At 35.9% G+C, this 20,417-nt stretch overlaps 1 protein-coding gene across 1 annotated transcript in view; it reads right to left on the reverse strand.

The window, feature by feature from the left end:
• The window catches only part of NAV3 (neuron navigator 3), a 552,011-nt gene that overhangs the window by 83,876 nt on the left and 447,718 nt on the right, over positions 1 to 20,417 (reverse strand). Inside the window, exons 19-20 of the mRNA XM_007947567.1 lie at positions 11,821 to 12,009; positions 8,587 to 8,639 (exon numbers count right to left, since the gene is read on the reverse strand). Of these exons, the coding sequence (XP_007945758.1) occupies positions 8,587 to 8,639; positions 11,821 to 12,009 (242 nt within the window). The remainder of the gene's footprint in view (positions 1 to 8,586; positions 8,640 to 11,820; positions 12,010 to 20,417) is intronic.

A 20,417-nucleotide genomic window follows, 5' to 3' on the forward strand; every position in this document is an offset into this window, starting at 1 on the left:
GTACATTCCATGTTCTGATTATTAATAGATGTTTGCAGCTGTTTCTTCCCATTTTGAGTCACACCACATCAGCAAATGGAGGTCCCAGAAGCTTTACTCCATCCACCTCATAAAGGTCAACTCTACTTTGAGGAGGTAGCTCTTCCCCAGTCATATTTTGAGTGCCTTCCTACCTGAGGGGCTTGTCTTCAGGCACTACAGTGGACAATGTTTCAGGGCTATTTATAAAGTTTTACAGTAGTATATCAGACAGTATTTCACTGCTATTCATAAGGTTTTCACTGGCCACTTCTTTGAGAAGCGGATGGCCCCTTCCTTCTCCCAAATGTATGTTGTGTAGCATGTTTTGCCAATTGAACTTGATGTCCCCTGCGACCACGATCCTAAGGCCACAGGTCCAACTACTTGCTCCCTCAGGGTGGTTGCTGTGGCTAAGAAGCTTCATAACTTTGACCCTTGTTAGCTCTATTATGGGAGCTCTAGTGCCATAGTGCTTAAGGCATTTGACTGCTAACTGGAAGGCTGGCAGTTCAAACCCACCAGCCTCTCCTCAGCAGGAAGATTTGGCAATCTACTTTTGTAGTGATACTGCCTTGGAAACCCAAGGAGGGGTCACTATGAGTTGAATCCAACTCTATGGCAGTGAGTTTTTTTAGAGCTCTATTATATGGGAGCTCTGGTAGCATAGTGGCTAAGACACTTGCCTGCTAACCAGACGGCTGGCGGTTCAAACCCACCAGCCACTCCTCAGAAGGAAGGTTGGGCAATCCTACTTCCGTAGTGATACTGCCTCGGAAACCCAAGGAGGGGTCGCTATGAGTCGGGTTTGACTCGACGGCACATAACAACAACAACAACATTATATATATATGGATATTCTTACAGCACATACTAATGCATATGTGAAATATCACCTGCCAACCTTATACATGGTCATGGGTATATTTCCTTTGCCTAGACATACCTTAGGAGCTGTGGTGGAATAGTGCCTAAGGCATTTGACTGCTAACCAGAAGGCTGGTGGTTCAAACCCAGGTTAGACATACCTTATCACTCAGCCTGTCTGTATTTACCCATAGATTAATGTTTATTATCTCTGATAACACAGTATTATATGTGTAATAAGGTTCATTTTGTTGTACCTCCTGTGCACCGCTCAGTGTCTTTTCCTTAAGTGTTTTTCTGTCGGTCAATCACTTTTGGTATATTGCCTTTCCCTTCACCTAAATCAGTACTTGTCTCTATCTATCTAGCAGTGTTCCCTCCCCTTCAGTCCCATCCCTGGTAACCCACAAAGAAAGTTTCCTTCCATATATAAACCTTTCCTTGAGTTTTTACAATAATGAACTAATGCAATGTCTGTCCTTCTGTGATTGACTTATTTCATTCAGCATAATGTCCACTAAGTTCATACACATTATGCGGTGTTATGCAGATTCTACATTATTCTTTTGTGTTGCATTTTGTGTGTACCATAGTTTGGTTATCCATTCTTCTGTTGACGGGTACTTAGGTTGTTTCCATCTTTGCTATAGTGAACAGTGCTGTGATGAACATGGGTGCACACATATCCGTTCATGTCTTGGCTCTCGCTTACATAGGATACATACCTAGTGACAGGATTGCTGGATCAAATGGTATTTCTTACTCCAAATTTTTAAAGAATCACCATATTATTCCACAGTGGTTGTATCATTTTACAGTTCCATTAAATGATAATTTTAAAAAGACAGACAAAAGGAAAAATGAAAAAAAGCATTTGTTTGTTGGCATGTTTGCTTTTCCTTACAAGTTGTAGGAAATGAACTTTCATGAGATTTCATGAGAGAGCTTTAGTAAAGTTTTCAGGTCAAAATTATATTCCGTGATTTACAGATAATAAAGAATACAGCCGGAGGAGAAAAAGCTGACTTCACTGATGACAGAAAAATCAAGCTTATTAGTTTCTATTTTCTTGTAGCTTCTCTAATGATTGCTACTGTATTTTTTGCACAAATAACATGTTATACATTATTTTTTGCAAACCACCCAGTTCCCATGCACGTTAGTCTCCTATGCATGTTATTTGTGTGGGTACCTTATTTGTGAAAAACACCACAATTAAACTTATTAGGCCCCAAGTCAGCACAATACTAAAACACTCTGCTTTAAAGTGGTGATAAAAGTGGCTGATAGACATCTTTGGCTGTCAAGTTTATGGAAATGAGGACTGCTGTGGGAACTTGCAAGGTGCTTTTAGCCTAAGTTGTAGAAAAGTCCTAGCTCTGATTTTCCTCTTCATGTTATGGTGCAATACCAGAAAATGAAAGATGTGTTCCATTACAACTGGGAAGCTCCTCATTCTGGAAAAAGCTAGGGAATGCATATTGCTGGAACAATACAGCTCTGCTCCTTGCCAGAGCATTTATTCAAAGCTGAAAAATAATCTCTTATCTCCTCTTTCTACTTTTGGGACATTTTCTGATTACCATATTTTCACACATATACATGCAGAATATGTTTTATTGTAAACTGTGCAACCCCTTTACACATTAGTTTCCTATGCATGCTATGTGTGTTATGTGCACATGTACATTACTTACAAGGGAATGTTATGTGGAAACATATGGTAATCAATGCAAAAGTACTTGACCTGCATTTTATATTTTTCCTTCAGAATATATAAAATAAAGAAAAGTAACATGATCATCAGAATATATTTTATGATATTTTTAAATTTGTTTTATCCTATATTTTCCCTAGTCTTAAACAAATACACATGTAATTAGTAAGGTAGTGGTTAAATAATAGAGTACTTAATTAATTATAGAATCCTGTTAGTTTTATTTGAATATTGTATATCTCAATTTCCTTCCAAGGAGTGGCTGGTGGGTTTCCCTTAATATTTAAATTAATACTTTGCATATTTTATTCCCAGTATATTCTGCCTAAATGCCACTTCTAGGCTTTAGCAATATATAAAACTGATAGATACTCAATAAATAATTTGTTTATTTGAAAAAAAATTCATCATATTTAAAAAATAGTTCAGAAAGATACTCATCTCATTTTGGTGAAAGGATACAACCCTGATGCACATCTTTCCTGATATTAAACAACACAGTATCCCCTTGTTCTGTCTGAACAACTGCCTCTTGGTCTACGTACAGGTTCTTCATCAGCACAATTAAGGGTTCTGGAATTCTCATTCTTCACAATGTTATCCACAATTTGTTATGATCCACATAGTCAAATGCTTTTGACTAGTCAATAAAACACAGGTAGACATCTTTCTGGTATTCTTTGTTTTCAGCCAAGATCCATCTGACATCAGCAATGATATCCCTCATTCCACATCTTCTGAATCCAGCTTGAATTTCTGGGAGTACTCTTGTCAATATACTGCTGCAACTGTTTTTCCATTATCTTTAGCAAAATTTTACTAGAGTGTAAGATTAATGATATTATTCAATAATTTCCACATTCTGTTGGATCACCTTTTTTTTTTTTTTAGAAGGGCACCAATATGGATCTTTTCCAATAAGTTGACCAGGTAGCTGTCTTCCAAATTTCTTGTCATAAACAAATAAGGACCTCCAGCATCCATTTGTTGAATATCTCAAAGGGGATTCCCAGAGCTTTGTTTTTCACCAATTCCTTCAGTGCAGCTTGGACTTCCTCCTTTAATACCATGGGTTCTTGATCATAGTCTACCTCCCTAAATAACTGAACATTGATAAATTCTTTTTGGTACAGTGACTCTGTGTATTATTCCTTCCCTCTTCTTTTGATGACTCCTGCATTGTTCAATATTTTGCCCACAGAATCCTTTAATATTGCAATTTGAGGCTGACCTTTCCCTTTACTGCTTTTTTAAAACATCATTTTCTTTTATCCTTGCCTTCTTTCATACTCTGTTGTTATTAATACTGGTTAAATGTTACCATAAATATGAAGTAATAAAGCTAGAATATTAATATGATATTTTGTCAGTGTTTTAGGTACTGGGATTAATGATAGTATGATAGAATGTGATTACCTGTCATTTTTAAGGATGGTTTGAAGCAGACTCAGTGTACTGAATATTAAATTTTATCTAAATAAACATATATCAGTTGATTATTCTGTAAGGCACTCACTGGCCATTCATTCATCCTTCCATTCTAATTTATTCATTTTCAAATTTTTCTTTATTATCAGCTGTGGGTTAGGCCAAGTACCAGGGGGATGAATAATGAGCCAAACAAAGTCCTTGTTTTCATTAAAACAATAAAAATTAGATTCTAAGTATAAAATAGGTTCAATAAAGTTTTTTGATAAGTTTATTCAGCCAATCTAAAAAAATTATTGCAGGGATACAAAATTCAAATACCTAATAGGATAAGGCATAAAAAAAGTAAAAAAAAAAAGATTCTGGGTATTAATACACGTGTGCGCACGCACACGCACACACACACATACACAGATTTTGGGGCTTTTATTTTCCCATTTTTGTATTGTGTTGTTGTTGTTGTTATGTGCCATCATAGAGATATGAATACTGAGGAGTATTTGTCTCCTGTGAATAAAGCAAGAGCACAATAACAAAAAAACAAGGCAAACTCCACTTTAGTTAGGAAGAAAAGAAGAAGTGGTGAAGGTGGTGTCTTCTCTGAAATGCGTCAACATCTGAGGGGTAGATGCTAGATGACTGTAACCCTGGAGGAATTTCATCACAATTTTCCTAGATTTTCTAATTTCTTAGAAATTTAGCAATTTTACTTTTTAGGTAAAATTTCTAGATTTCCTAGTGTTGGTTTGGATTAAAACAAACTCTTAGTTTGTCAAAGGTAACATCTTGACCGATCATACTGGGCCTATGTTTTCAAAGAAGTTTTCAATCTTCTTGAATTTTTCTGCTCAGAAATCCTATAATGTGATTTATACAATTTTATAATGATACTTTTGCTATGTTACCAAATTGTAATTTTGAGACCTTTAAAAAGTTACATGTGAAAGAAAGAATCTTCCTCTTGGAATTTTTTAGACTGGTGATTTTACAAGGCGATGTTCTTTGCAATAAGTTATCTTTGTTAGTTATATTTTAATATTTTTAAGTAAAATCTATAGTTTCATAAACTGTATAATTTTTTAGTGTTAGAGTGTAACACGTGTGGTAGTTCAGTTTGTGTGTCAAGTTGGCTGCTTGAATGGCTGGGCAGCTGGATGTAGTATTATTCCCCATGATAACACTGGTAATCAACTCCATGATGGAATCCACTGGGAACAGCTGAGTAGCTGCCTTAGGGAATGTGGTCTGCTTCCTATATATATGCAGAAGTCTTGGGGAATGGTCTCTAGCCTATGGCATACTTGGACCCTGCATGTAGCTGTGTTGTTGTTCAGCAGCCTGACATGCTCTGCCGACCTTGGGACTTACAATGGACTTAAATTAATGGCCTGTCATATGGTTTGGTAACATCAGGACTGTGCCTTTTTATTTGTCAACCTTGGGCTTGTCAGCCTCAGCAGCCAGCAGCTAGCTGTCTGAGTGAAGAAATGCCAGCCCCTAGAGCCTGATGCTTTGCACTTGGACTTAAAGCCTTCAAATAGTAAGAGAATAAACTCCTGTTTGTCAAAGCCATCCCATTTGTGGTATATTCTTGTCAGAGTGGCACTAGGTAACCAGAACAACATGTTTTATGCTCAATGTTAATAAGAGCAGTATTCTGAATTTTATAGTACCTAATATTTCTTCTCCAGGGCCTCAATTTGATTTGCTGACATGGCACAATTCAAATTGAGGCCCTGGTAAAGGATGTCATGCATGGTAAGGTGGAGGGTTGACGAAAGAGGGAAAAGGCCCTCAAAGAGATGGATCGACACAGTGGCTACAGCGATGGGCTCCAGTATAGCAAGGACTGTGGAGCTGGCGTGGCACAGGGCAGTGTTTTGTTCTGCTATGCATAGGGTCGCTTTGAGTTGGAGACAACTCAACAGCACCTAACAACAACAATAACATCCTCCATGAAAAGAACTTTTTTTTTTTTTAGTGCTTTAATTATTTTATGAAGGACAACCATGTACAGTTGTGTGGGTTGTGTACTATATAACTTCAGAAGGTTTGTTTTGCATCGACTATGATATAAATGCAGTCCTTGGGTGCTGTAAATGGTTAACATGCTTGCTTACTAAGCAAGAGGTTGAAGGGTTGAGTCTACCTAAATGCAACTTGGAAGAAAAGCCTGGCAATCTGTTTCTGAAAACCAGCCAATAAAAGCCCTATGGAGCACAATTCTACTCGGACACACATGGGGTTTCTATGAGTCTGAGTTGACTGGAGACAACCAGTTAAATCAGACTTCAAATTTGTTTAACTAGTTAAAGTTCACTTTAGACCAAGGCTTCAAACCAGCGCGCATCAGTTCAGTCATGGCCAATGCAGCAACACTGGAACACATTCCAATTTGCAGAATGTGTGTGTACTGGAGTGATAACTTGGAATGGGAAAAACTACTGGTTGAAGCCATGGAAGGGCTGACTTGGTAGAAGTGTAGTGAGTCCTTTCAAGAGTCATTGCAGGAGACTGGATTCTTCCAGGACTCTGGAAAGCAACACGCATTCAAAGTAGTGTGGTCAGCTGCCACACTGACCATAATACTGAAATGGGTATTATGGTTTCCAACTCTGTTGATCAAGAGATTTTGTTGCTCTGCAATGCACATGATACCCTTGTTTGCTAAGAGGGAGGTTAAGTTCCTAGCCCTGATTTAGACTTGTACTATTCAATTTAGTTATCACTAGCCATATGTGGATATTTTAATTTGAATTAATTAAAATGAAAATTAAGTTCTTCATTCACACCAGATGCATTCTGAGTACTCAATAGCCACATGTACCTAGTGGCTATGATATTGAGCAGTGCAAATATAGAATATATTTATTTACCATCACAGAAAATTCTAGTGGAGAACACTGATACAGAGTAATTACTCTTGTTTATTTCAAATGTATGATCTTTTTCTTCTTGAGACATTCTCAGGCTTCATGAAGGTAGTTTTATCTAAATATTATTTTGTGTATCTTTAAAAATTGAGTATAATGATGCTGTACATTTTGACATCATGTTTCAGTTGTAATGGTTTAAGTCAGAATATAGTACCCCAACAAGCAGCAGCACTGGACCAAACAAGAGCAAACCTAAGTCATAGCATATTTCTTTTATGTGTTTTTCCCAGTATATTCCTCACTTCTTTATCTACTTTCCTAAAACAGTAGGTTGATCTGAAAAGTAACAGTAATTTCTTCATTTATATAACCCTCTGACAATTTTAATCATTAAAAGAACAATGATAGGACAAATAGTATCTATGCCAATGGTAATCTGATTTCAATGACAATTTAAAGTTACTTAAGATTTACTTATAAAAAGAGGGCCATAACACTTGAACCATATGAAAATGAACAAATAGGCAGTATTGTCCTTAATGCTGAATTGGTGAATTGCTCAGTGACAGTCAAGACTATGAACTTTCCAAGAAATTTTCAATACAGGATTAAGGATTATTCACCAGCACTCGAGTATCTCCAAGATTCAGTGAACTGCTTTTAAATTCACTTCACCATTACCTTGTTATTGTTGTTATGTGCCGTCGAGTTGGACCCGACTCATAGTGACCCCTCTTGGGTTGCCGAGGCAGTATCACTAAGGAAGTAGATTGCCCAACCTTCCTTCTGAGGAGTGGCTGGTGGGTTTGAACCACCAGTCTTCTGGTTATCAGTCAAGTGCCTTAGGCACTATGCTACCAGAGTTTCTCATCATTACCTTGTTGTTGTTGTTGTTATGTGCCATTGAGTCAGCCCCGACTCATAGCGACCCCTCCTTGGGTTTCCAAGGCAGTATCACTACGGAAGTAGATTGCCCCATCTTCCTTCTGAGGAGTGGCTGGTGGGTTTGAATTGCCAGTCTTCTGGTTAGCAGTCAAGTGCCTTAGGCACTATGCTACCAGAGCTCCTTAGTAGGTATTAAAGAATATTCTTAAAAAAAAAAAATTGTCAAGTATTTTTTTTTATAAAGTTGAAATTACATTAAGTGGGCAAAACATCTTGCCACACAATAGGAAAATCTGAACATCAATATTTCTCTCTTAAGAATTTTTTTTTAGTGTTTCCCATCACACTCTAGTCCAAAAGATCTATTAAAAACCATTTTTTTTTGTTTGTTTTAGTCCCTTTAGGGCTTTATCTTTTGGCACTATTTTTTAAAAAATATGAACTTAAAAAAATAAAATAGACAAATTAATCATGCAACATCAATTATCAGCCATGACCCATGGAACTAAAAACTAGCCTGAGAAGCAGAGTCTAAATGTCAAAGACTCCGAATTAGACCTCTATTGCTTTTATGAAATTAACTTTTCTACCTAGTCATTGATTATAATGAGTATGCTATAATGAAAGGACATAACGGTAAGGCACAGAAGAGTTGGTACAATACTCTGTTTAATGGGTGCGCAGTAACATAGTGTAACCATTATGTCACCGTGAAACTTCTATGTAAATGTTAATTATTGAATAATCTCTGTGCTTTGCAAAAGCAAAAGCTTTTTCTTCAAAACCAATACTTACTGTCGAATAAAGAGAAGAAGTGCTGGAGACGAGCGACAATGAAGAGCCATGAACTGTTGAAAGCAAAAGAAATAAAGGTTGGATCAAGTTATAAAGTCTACTTATAACCCCAGCTTGTTATAGAAAATGTGAAGAACAGATGGTTAAGGAAATAAAATAATAACAATGAGTTCTACGAATCTGAGAAGAAGTCTGCTGGTGTTTTTAGAGATCAAAATGTTGAAACATGGAAAGTTCCCATAGATATCCCACAAAGTACTTCAATCACTATGTTATAGGTTGGTTGACAAGCATGAGCCCAATAAGTATGTTTTGCACATATTGAAAATTACAGCAATTAAACTCAAATATAATAACCCAAAAATTGGAGAAATTAAAATGAAAGTTGGTATGAAAAATAACATTTTTCGTATTTTGGTTTCAGTTTTACATAATAAAGATTCATTTTCACAACTTTTTCCCCATATACTTTCAAAGAAATAAGTATTTTATTCAGTTTATAATTTCAACAACATCTGCAATGAGTTTTTCATATTTTTTTACTTGTAGGATTATTGGTCCTTAGTAATTTTAGTAATAATAAAAAAAAGACTTCTTAGTTCAAGAAGTATCTCAGTGAAATTAAAAATGAAAATTATACTCACATACTGTCTTTTGGCTGTGTGTATCAAAATACATTCCTTAGCAGTTAATACCATACTTTAACTTTATAATTTTACAATTCCAATATATGTATTTTAAAACCCAAAAGTGGATAAAATTATGTTTTACAGTATTTGCTGAAAAATTCTTCTTTTCCTCATGTGATACCACACAGCTGCATCTGCTTATTCATTCAATAAACAAATATTAAACACACACAAGGTAGCAGATTCCTGCTAGGTCATGGGACAAGAAAAATGAATGACACATAACCCCAAGAGCTTAAAAAGAAATAGAAAGATATTTAACTAAACAGATACTTATAATAGGATAGGATAAATGTTATCAGGACTAATCACACACTGAGTACTATAAAAGTACATGGGAGAAGTTCACACCCAGGTCTAGAGAGGGCTGTGGAAGCTGCACTAGGATGGTGGCAATGGGAATGAAAAGAAAGGGATGCATTTTAGAAATATTCTAAGAACTTCTTTAAGACAGATTAAATGCGGAGGTGCAGTCAGAGGTAGAGTGAAAGACCACTGGATCCCTAGCTTGGACAGATACTACCACTCTATGAGATGTGCAAAATGTTAAGTCTTTGAGTCAATTACCCTCACCCCTACTCCTCATAAAACTCCATTCTTTCAGCCTTAACACTGGTATGAATTTAAAGTGTTAGCCTACTGTATCAGAAGGAAGGTACCCAAGGACTCGGACCACCTTTCCATTCTTTTTCTGTTATATATTATTTGTAGTTCTTTTATGACCTTATAGCTTGTGGCTCAATCTCCTTATTTGTTAGTGTAAGCACTAGGTGGTTATCACTAAGATATTTTCCATCTCTGTAGTTTTTTTTTTTTTTGATTACAGACCACAATGGAAGAATTATAATGTATCAGTATTTAATGAGTGGACATCAAAAGACCATCTCATGAACTCAGGCATCTAGCAATTCAGACTACTCACGTTTATACATGGAAGGCCAGAATTTCCCAGCATATAAACAGCATTCTATTTGTAAATGAAGCACTCTATGAAGCTATCAGTATGCTTAGCAAATTATTTTTACAATATTCTAAGAAGCCTGACTGTGAAGAGAGCGACAGAACCACTTTAGAACAATAATGATGTTCTATTTCAAATTATCTGCATTGCAGTAATCAGCAGACTCTCAGGGTATATAATTCACTATCTGTCACAGTGAATGCAGTGGTTTGGTTAATATCCCAATGGTAGTGGCAACTGTGGTAGACACACATGACTAGTGCCAGCATGGTAAATGTAGACTGATGATCTGTAAAACTTGAGTCAGTTTTCATTAATTGCCTAAACTTTTATTCAGAAGATATTTTTAATAAGAATATAGAAAGAGGGAAAAACAGAACTATTTTTTTAATATACTTTTATTCTTACAACGAACCTGTGAAGTTATAGATATACAAACTAGAGCTAATAAAGTTAAGAAACTTGTCCAAGTTCATACCACAAATGAAAGGCTTAAATCCTACTCTATTTCAAGGTCTGGAGAGTTTTCTTTTATAATTAACTCTTTAGCCTAGAATACTATGATTTCATGTCTGGTTTTATTCTGATCAGTTTGAATTTTTATGTTTAGTTTTATTTTATGCTTAGCTGACATACTTCATAACATGTATACCACAATTTTCCTTTTGATCTACTTGAGAAAATCATTCATTATGTCACAGAGGAAAATCTGTCAAATCATTATTAGCAAATTTGACACTTGAGGCTATATATTTTAGAAAAATATATACATTAACATCAATTAGACTTCTTGAGCTTTTCAAATGGACTTATAAAAAATTTGCAAAGAATTTTGCAATTATGAACACATTTATGTTTAGTAGGTCAGACAACTATATTGCTGTCAGATAAAGAAACATGACTTACAAAGGAAAAACTAGATATGATACGAGTTTTAAAATGTTGTATTAATAGCAACAACTTCAACAAATTAACACTAGAGGGAGTTTCTAAGAAGGAAAATAGGCAACTAGTGATAGTTTCACAGGAGGGTTTTTCTGATTTATGTATCTCTTTGGTACTTTAACTGGAGTGCCAAAATAAACATTGGGTCTAATATTTGGCACTCTAAGGAGCTCTGGTAGCATAGTGGCTAAAGCACTTGACTGCTATACAGAAGGCTGGCGGTTCAAACCCACCAGCCACTCCTCGGAAGGAAGGTTGGGCAATCCTGCTTCAGTAGTGATACTGCCTCGGAAACCCAAGGAGGGGTCGCTATGAGTCGGGGCTGACTCGACGGCACATAACAACAACAACAACAACAACATGGTGAATAGTGTCTAAAATTATGTGCTCCTATATAACAATGAATTTGTCCTGCACTACTCTATAACCATGTATGAAATCTAAACAAGTTCTCTTTGCATATTTCAAAATGCATAAAAAAACAAGATAATGCAGAGAAAAACTCTGTCAAGTTTCAGGACTCCTCAAATGAGAACATATTTATTTATTGTCAAGGAATCCTTATGATGTGATCTGTACCATGGTTTTCATCTCAGCATTAAATAAAGTCATTTCCTCTTTATTTCCTTTCTCACCTACCTTCCTCCATGCTGTCTCTGAAAGAACCTGAATGACTGATGGCACGAGGCCTTTCCTCTAGAGACGTGGCACTCCCACAAAGCCGGGAGTCATCATAAAGGTCAAAGGAAGAGTCCTGAGCTGGGATGCTGTTGGAGCGCATCATGCTGGGCCCAGGCAGGTTAAATTGAGACAGATTGGTTGGACTCACTGAAAAACAAAGCACACACATCTTATTATTCTGGGGCTTGAATCATGAAAAGAGTAGGTTGAGAGAAAGTGAGAATGTGATTCCAATGCTTATAAAAACATGCATTTATATGGTCTCTAACCAAGGTATATCAAGAGTCTGCCTCTGAAATGTTCAATTAACAGTTACACTAGAGTTCCTCTTCTAGCATATTTATGGCAAGCGGCATATCAATTTCTAAAGCAACCACTAAATCACCTCTACTGTTCATGCTAGACACTTAATAACATAGTATTTGCTGCCTATTATAGAGAAAAGACTATCTTTATAGAGTCTGTAGGCTTCTTTTTAAAAAAGAATAATTAATGAGAAAAGCAAAATTTAAAAGAAAGTAAAATATAAAAAAATCTGTTGTTAATACAAATCTTTGGGTCCTTCCAGGTAAAACCATCATTTATTTTTAGTTTTGATGTTATGTAAGTTCTAATCAGGACTTAATGTCATCTTATTTCTATTGGAGTTAAATTATAAAAGACAAGGATAAAATAAATACCTTCTTTAAATGAAATACAGTGTAAAGTTCTTGGTATCTGTAAGCCTATCATAAGGTCAGCCAAAGAAAACTTCTATTGTGTCTATAACAAGAATATCACTCTAAGATGGATGAAAGTCACAACATACTGTGTTTCAAAAGTGGTATTTTAAGTCTATAATATAAAAAAATTTTCACTTTGCTAAATGGAATTTAACTTTTTAGGCTAGCTGATAATCAACAATTAAACAAATAAGTGGTTGAGTAGAAACCAACAGTTCTAAGGCTAACTGATAATCACCAATTAAACAAATAACTGGTTGACTGGAAACCAATAGTTCTAATACCTGAAGGAAAGCAAAACAGAAAATAAATTGAGAAATAAATCTATCATGAATGCTTATATTTAAGAAAGATAAGTTTGTTACAAGTATATGAGGAAGCAGGCAGGAAATTCTTAGGATATGAAGGAAATATTTTCAAAACACTGGATAATTTATGTTATTGGTTCTGAATTGATGGACTAGCATTTAAAATTTTGCTTATTTTCCTTTGACCCAAGCACTACACTTAATCTTAGTATATAATATAGTGACTTTCAAAATAATGCAACATAGGAGAAGTGTTTCCTAGAGTAACTAAAGGGGAATATCCACTATTTGTCACACATTGTGCCAGATACTTTACAGGTATTAATTGAATTAATTCATAGAATTAATTCATAGCCATCTCATATACCTAGTTACATTGTTGTTAGGTGTCATCAAGTTGGTTTCAATTCATAGCGACTGTATGTATAACAGCATGAAACACTGTCCAGTCATGCACCATCCTCACGGTCTGCTATGCTTGAGCCCATCACTGCAGCCACTGTGTCAGTCCATCTTGTGGAGGATCTTCCCCTCTTTTGCTGACCCTCCACTTCACCAAACATGATATCCTCCAGGGACTGCACCCTTCCAACAATATGAGCAAAGTACATGAGATGAAGTCTGGTCATTCTTGCTTCTAAGCATTCCAGCTGTAATTCTTCCAAGACAAAGTTGTTTCTTCTGGTAGTCCATGATATTTTCAATATTCTTCCCCAACAACACACTTCCAAAGCATCAATTCTACTTTAGTCTTTCTTATTCATTGACCAGCCTCACATGCATATGAGGCTATTGGAAATACCATGGTTTGCATCAAGTGTACCTTATGCAAGTGACATCTTGCTCTTCAACACTTTAAAGAGGTCTTTTGCAGAGATTTGCCCAGTGCAATATGTCTGATTTCTTGACTGCTGCTTCCATGGATGTTGATTGTGGATTCAAGTAAAATGTAACCCCTCACAACTTCAATCTTTTCTCCATTTATCATGGTGTGGCTTATTATTTCAGTTGTGAGGATTTTTGTTTTCTTAATGTTGAGGTGTAATTCATAATGAAGGCAGCAGTCTTTGATCTTCAACAGTAAGTATTTCAAATCATCTTCACTTTCAGAAATCAAGGTTGTGTCATCTATATATTATAGGTTGTTAATGAGTCTTCCTCCAATCCTGAGGCTGTGCTCTTTTTCATATAATCCACCTTCTCAGATTATTTGCTCATCCTACAGATTGAATAAGTATAGTGAAAGAATACAACTCTCACAAACACCTTTCCTGATTTTAAACCATGCAGTATTCCCTTGTTCTGTTCAAACAACAGCCTCTTAGACTACGTACCAGTTCCTCATGAGAACAATTAAGTATTCTGGAATTTCCATTCCTTGCAATGTTATCAATAATTTGGCATGATCCACACAGTAGAATGTCTTTGCATAGTCAATAAAACACTAGTAAACATCTTTCCGGTATTCTTAGCTTTCAGCCAAGATCCATCTAACTTCAGAAATGGTATCCCTGATTCCATGCCCTCTTTTGAGTCAAGCTTGAATTTCTGGCACTTCCTTGTCAATACACTGCTGCAATAATTTTAAAATTATCTTCACCAAAATTTTACCTGTGTGTTGTATTAATGATATTGTTTGATGATTTCCACATTCTGTGGGATCACCTTTCCTTGGAATGGATACATATATTGACCTCTTCTAGGGGGTTGGTCAGGTAGCTGTCTCCCAAATTTCTTGGCATAAACAAGTGAGTGCCTGCAGTCTGTTGTTGAAATATCTCAATGGGCATTCCATCAATTCCTGGAGGCTTGTCTTTCTTTCAATTCCTTCAGTGCAGCTTAGACTTCTTCTTTCAGTACCAATGGTTCTTGATTATATGCTACCTCCTGAAATGGTTGAACAGTGACCAATTCATTTTTGTACAGTGACATTGTGATTCCTTCCATCTTCCTTTGGTGCTTCCTGTATCATTCAATATTTTGCCTCTAGAATCCTTCAACACTGCAACTCAAGGCCTGGAGTTTTTTCTTCAGTTCTTTCAGCTTGAGAAATACTGAGCATGTTATTCTCTTTTTGTTTTCTAAATTCCTGGTCTTTGCACATTTCATTACAATACTTTGTCTTCTCCAGCCATCCACTGAAATCTTCTGTTCAGCTCTTTTATTTCCTCATTTCTTCCATTTCCTTTAGGTGCTTTCCTTTCAAGAGCAAGTTTCAGAGTCTCTTCTGACATGTAATTTACTCTTTCCTTCTTTTCCTATCTTTTTGATAATCTTTTGCTTTCTCCATGCATGATATTCTTGATTTCATCCCACAGTTTGTTATGGAACAAGGTAAAATAATAATAATAATAATAATAATGTGTAAGGAAACATGAGATGAAAAACTACACCTATATTTATATAGGCAAAATATAAAGAGAAAGGAAGAAGCCATTGGTGTGCCAAATGCAAACTCCATGGAAGAAAGGGAGGCAGGGAGAGAATGAAAGGGAAAGGGAGAGAGAAGAGATACTCATACTATTTAAGAAAATTCAATTAAGTTAATATCTATGAAGGGTGTGCTTTGTTGGTGCTGTGGGGAAGAGAAAGCTAAAAATGGCATGGTCCCTGACCTTAAAAGGCTAATAATGTAGTTGAGGTGGATGAAAGGCAGTAAATATATAAAATATACCAAGAACAGTTAATATAATAGAAGACAAATGTAAGACAGTAAAAGAAAATATCTATAATAGAGTACCACTTTGTACAGAGTGTCTAGTGGTAACTCTGCTTTCCATCGAACTGCAGGCAAATTTCCCAATCTCAACTCTAAGCTTCTTCATGAATCGTAATTTTTTTAAAATTGCAAAATAAATGACCCTAGAGATACTTCCAAAGGCAGGGAAAGCACTAGATTTTCTAAACTATAGACATATAGATGTAGTAATCTATAGAGCAAAGAGGGCTATGGACCTTGTCTTAAATTGCATTTTCACAGCAAAGCCACTGTTTGTAAGATTATATATTCATCTGTGGTGACTTTAGGAGAATAGGAACTGGCAGAGATGTGCTATTATATCTGAACATATATTCTAATAATTTTATAACACTGTTTTAAGTTAAAAAATTTATGTGGAATCTAATTTTATGTTGTGGAATAAGCAAGTTGAACTAGAAACAAGATGAAGATTCAGGAAAATTTTATTTGATCTGTTAAAAGAAGAACTTCAAAAGTGTACTATGTCTGGATTTAGGTAAGCTCCTTTAATTGGTGGCTTTAAAGTAGAAGGTAGAGATGTTATAAAAATTTACATAATAATTATATAAACTGTAACCCTATTCAAAATCTCAGATTTCAAATTGTTTGTGAAAGCAACTAAATTGTTTATCCTTGAAGTTTATAATATTATAAATTTGAACTTGTAAATTCACATTAACAAACCTTTGATGTAGTTGTTAATAGTATTGAATTTCTGTCTAAGATTTCCTATAAAAAGAACAATTCATAAAAATAGGAAATGGAAGGACTGAGTATAGACTACTCAACTAAAAATTAAAAAATAGACAATGAAGAAAAGATTCAGAATACTACTTGAGAGGGAGCTCTGGTAGCTAGTGCCTAAGGCACTTGACTGTTAACCAGAACGCTGGTGGTTCAAACCCACCAGCCACTCCAAAGAAGGAAGATGGGGCAATCTACTTCCATAGTGATACTGCCTCGGAAACCTAAGGAGGGGTCACTATGAGTTGGGTCCAACTCAACGGCACACAACAACAACAACTTAAGAGTAAAATAGGATCAAAGGAAGAAATTGTTTTAGGTGAAGGGAGATCTCATCTAGTTTGTGGGCTAAAGGAGAAGAAATATCATTACCTTGAATGTAGAAGGTACTTAAACGTATACTAAATGTGCTCATGAATAGGAATGAATATGAAGAAAAGTCAAGAGGAAGAGGATACTTTATGAGGCCAGGCCCTAAAGCTAATGAGAAGAGATATATTACAACTTCAGGTAAAGAGTTCCACATTGGAATTTTCATAACTGCTCTTTTGATATAGATAAGAAGGACTCATGATACAGAAACTGTTTGATCAAGATGGGAGAGTGTTAGGAGGTTTATATCAACAGCCTCCAACCTTCCCAGAAAATGAGGTGGTTAGGATGTTCTGTTTGTTTGCTTGTTTGTTTTCAAACAATAATGGAGAAAGGGGATTTAACCAGAGTAACTGGCCAATCTGTTTCCTTAGAGATACCACCTCAGAAACACAAAGAGGGGTCACTATGAGTCACCATTGACTTGATGGCAGAGAGATTGGTTTTGTTGATTTAACAACAAAATAATGGAGTAAGGAATCAACTAATGAAATTAATGTCAACTAGTGAAAAGATTAAATAAAATGGAATGCATAAAGATAGATATCCTAAGCATTAGTGAGCTGAAATGGATGTTTCTGGCTATTGTGAATCAGACAGTCATATGATCTACTATGCTGGAAATGACTGAAGAGTAACAGCATGGCATTCAACGTCATAAAGAATCTTTCAAGATCTATCCTGAAGTACAATGCTGACAGTGATAGGATAATATCCATATGCCTACAAGAAGACCAGTTATTACTACTATTATTCAAATTTACATACCAACCACTAAAACCGAAGATGAGGAAATTGAAGATTTTTACCAACTTTTGCAGTCTGAAAATGACCCAACCAGCAATCACCATGTATTGATATTACTGATGATTTGAATACAAAAGTAGAAAACAAAGAAGAATCACCAGTAGTTGGAAAATAAGGCCTTAGTGATATAAATGATGCCAGAGATCACTGGATAAAATATTGTAAGACCAAAGATTTATTCATTGCAAATACCTTTTCTTTTTTCGACATAAATGGTGGCTATACATGTAGACCTAACCAGATGGAACACACAGGAATCAGATCAACTACATCTTTGGAAAGAGGTGATGGATAAGCTCAATATCTTCAGCCAAAACAAGGCCAGAAGCTGACTGTGGAAAATACCATTGACTGCTCACATGCAAGCTCAAGTTGAAGCTGAAGACAGTTAAAACAAGTCCATGAGAGCCAAAATATGACCTTGAAAATAACCACCTGAGTTTAGAGACCATCTGAAGAATATATCTGACACACTGAACACCAATGATGAAAAACTAAATGAATTGTGGGATAACATCAAGACCATCCATGAAGAAAGCAAAAGCTCATTAAAAAGAAAAGACCAACATAGATGTCAGAAGAGACTCTGAAATTTGCTCTTGAATGGAGAGTAGCTAAAGCAAATGGAAGAAATGACAAGATAAAAGAGCCAAACAGAAGATTTCAACAGGTAGCTTGAGAAAACAAAGTCTAGATGGGCAAATATAATGAGATGGGCAAAGAACTAGAACTAGAAAACCAAAAGGGAAAAACACGCTTAGCATTTCTGAAGGTGAAAAGAGTGAAGAAAAATCAAACACTGATTTGCAATAATGGAAGATTCTATGGGCAAAATATTGAATGATGCAGGAAGCATCAAAAGAAGATGGAAGGAATACATATAGTCACTGTACAAAAAAGAATTTGTTGATATTCATCTATTTAAGGAGGTAGCATTTGATCAAGAACCAATGGGATTGAAGGAAGAAGTTGAAACTGCTTTGAAGTAACTGGTGAAAAACAAGGGTCCAGGAATTGACAGAATACTGATTGAGATATTTCCATAAATGGATGTCATGCTGGAGGCACTTACTTGTCTATGCCAAGACATTTGGAAGACAGCTACCTGGCCAACTGACAGGAAGAGATCCATATATGTAGCCATTCCAAAGAAAGGTGGTCCAACAGAATGTGGAAATTATCAAACAGTGTCATTAATACCAAATGCAAGTAATTTTTTGCAGAAGATAATTCAAAATCAGTTGCAGCAGTATATTGACAGGGAACTTCCTGAAATGCAAGCTGGATTCAGAAGAGGACATGGGACAAGGGATATCACTGCTGATGTTAGATGGGTTTTGGCTGAAAGAAAAGTATAGCAGAAAGATTTTTACTTATGTTTTATTAACTATGCAAAAGCATTCGACCATGTGGATCATAACAAATTATGGGTAACATTGAGAAAAATGGGAATGCTCAAACACTTAATTGTGCTCATTAGGAACCTGTACACAGGAGGCTGTGGTTCAAACAGAATAAGGGGATACTGCATGGTTTAAAATCAGGAAGGGTGTGTGTCTGGTTTATATCTTTTTACCATACTTATTCATTCTGTATGGTGAGCAAATAATCCAAGAAGATGGATTACATGAAGAATGCAGCATCAGGGTTGGAGGAAGACTCATTAACCATGTGCACTATGCAGCTGATACAACCTTGCTTGCTGAAAGTGAAGATGACTTAAAGCACTTACTGATGAATATTAAAGATTACTGTCTCCAGTGTGGATTACAACTCAACATAAAGAAAATGAACATCCTTACAATTGGACTGATACACAGTATCATTATAAATGGAGAAAAGATTGAGTTGTCAAAGATTTCATATTACTTGGATCCACAATAACCGCCCATGGAAGCAGCAGTCAAGAAATCAAATATTGTATTGCACTCAGCAAATCTGCTACAAGAGACCTCTTTAAAGTGCTGAAGAGCAAAGATGTCACTTCAAGGACTAAGGTGCGCCTAATCCAGCCATGGTACTTTCAATCACCTCATATACATGTGAAAGCTGGACAACAAATAAGGAAGACGGAAGAAGAGTTGATGCTTTTGAGTTGCAGTGTTGGCAAAGAATACTTAAAGTATTAACAGATCTGTCCTGGAAGAAGTGCAGCTGGAATGCTGCTTGGAAGCAAGAATAGCCAGACTTCATCTCACCTACTTTGGTCGTGTTGTCAGCAGGGACTATTCCCTGGAGAAAGACATCATGCTTAGTAAAGTGGAGGGTCAGTGAAAAAGGGGAAGACCCTCAAGGAGATGGACTGAGACAGTGGCTGCAGTGATGGGCCCTGGAAGAGCAAGGATGTGAGGACTGGGCAATGTTTCATTCTGTTGTACATATGGTCACTATCAGTTGGAGCTGACTCAACAACAACAACAAGAGTGAAAAGATTGACAGAAGACATGAGGAACCTAGCAAACTCACAGCACATTGGGTGATCTGGATTTGTTTTAGATGTTGCATAAAAATTAGATTTTGCTTCTTAAATTCTGTAAAAAAATTTCCAATATACTTTTTTGATGTTAACATGTTATATCTTTTTCTGTCTTTCTAAAATATGACTCAAATCAATAAAGCTAGACATATTTTTGGCATTATGGATTAAATAAGTCTCAGCATTGTTTACATTTAACAATAAAAAATTGGAGTTCGATATGAATTCATTGATTCTTATGGAACAATGACCAAAATAATTTTTACCCACTGCCATTGAGTCAATTCTGACTCATAGTGACCCCATAGGAAACAGAAGAGCTGCAGCATAGGGCTTCCTAGGCTTTAGTCTTTAGGGGAGTAGATTGCCAGATCTTTGTTCTTTAG

Source organism: Orycteropus afer, unplaced genomic scaffold, assembly GCF_000298275.1.
Source record: "Orycteropus afer afer isolate SDZICR_OR568_19922 unplaced genomic scaffold, OryAfe1.0 scaffold00190, whole genome shotgun sequence".
NCBI classification, from domain to species: domain Eukaryota; kingdom Metazoa; phylum Chordata; class Mammalia; order Tubulidentata; family Orycteropodidae; genus Orycteropus; species Orycteropus afer.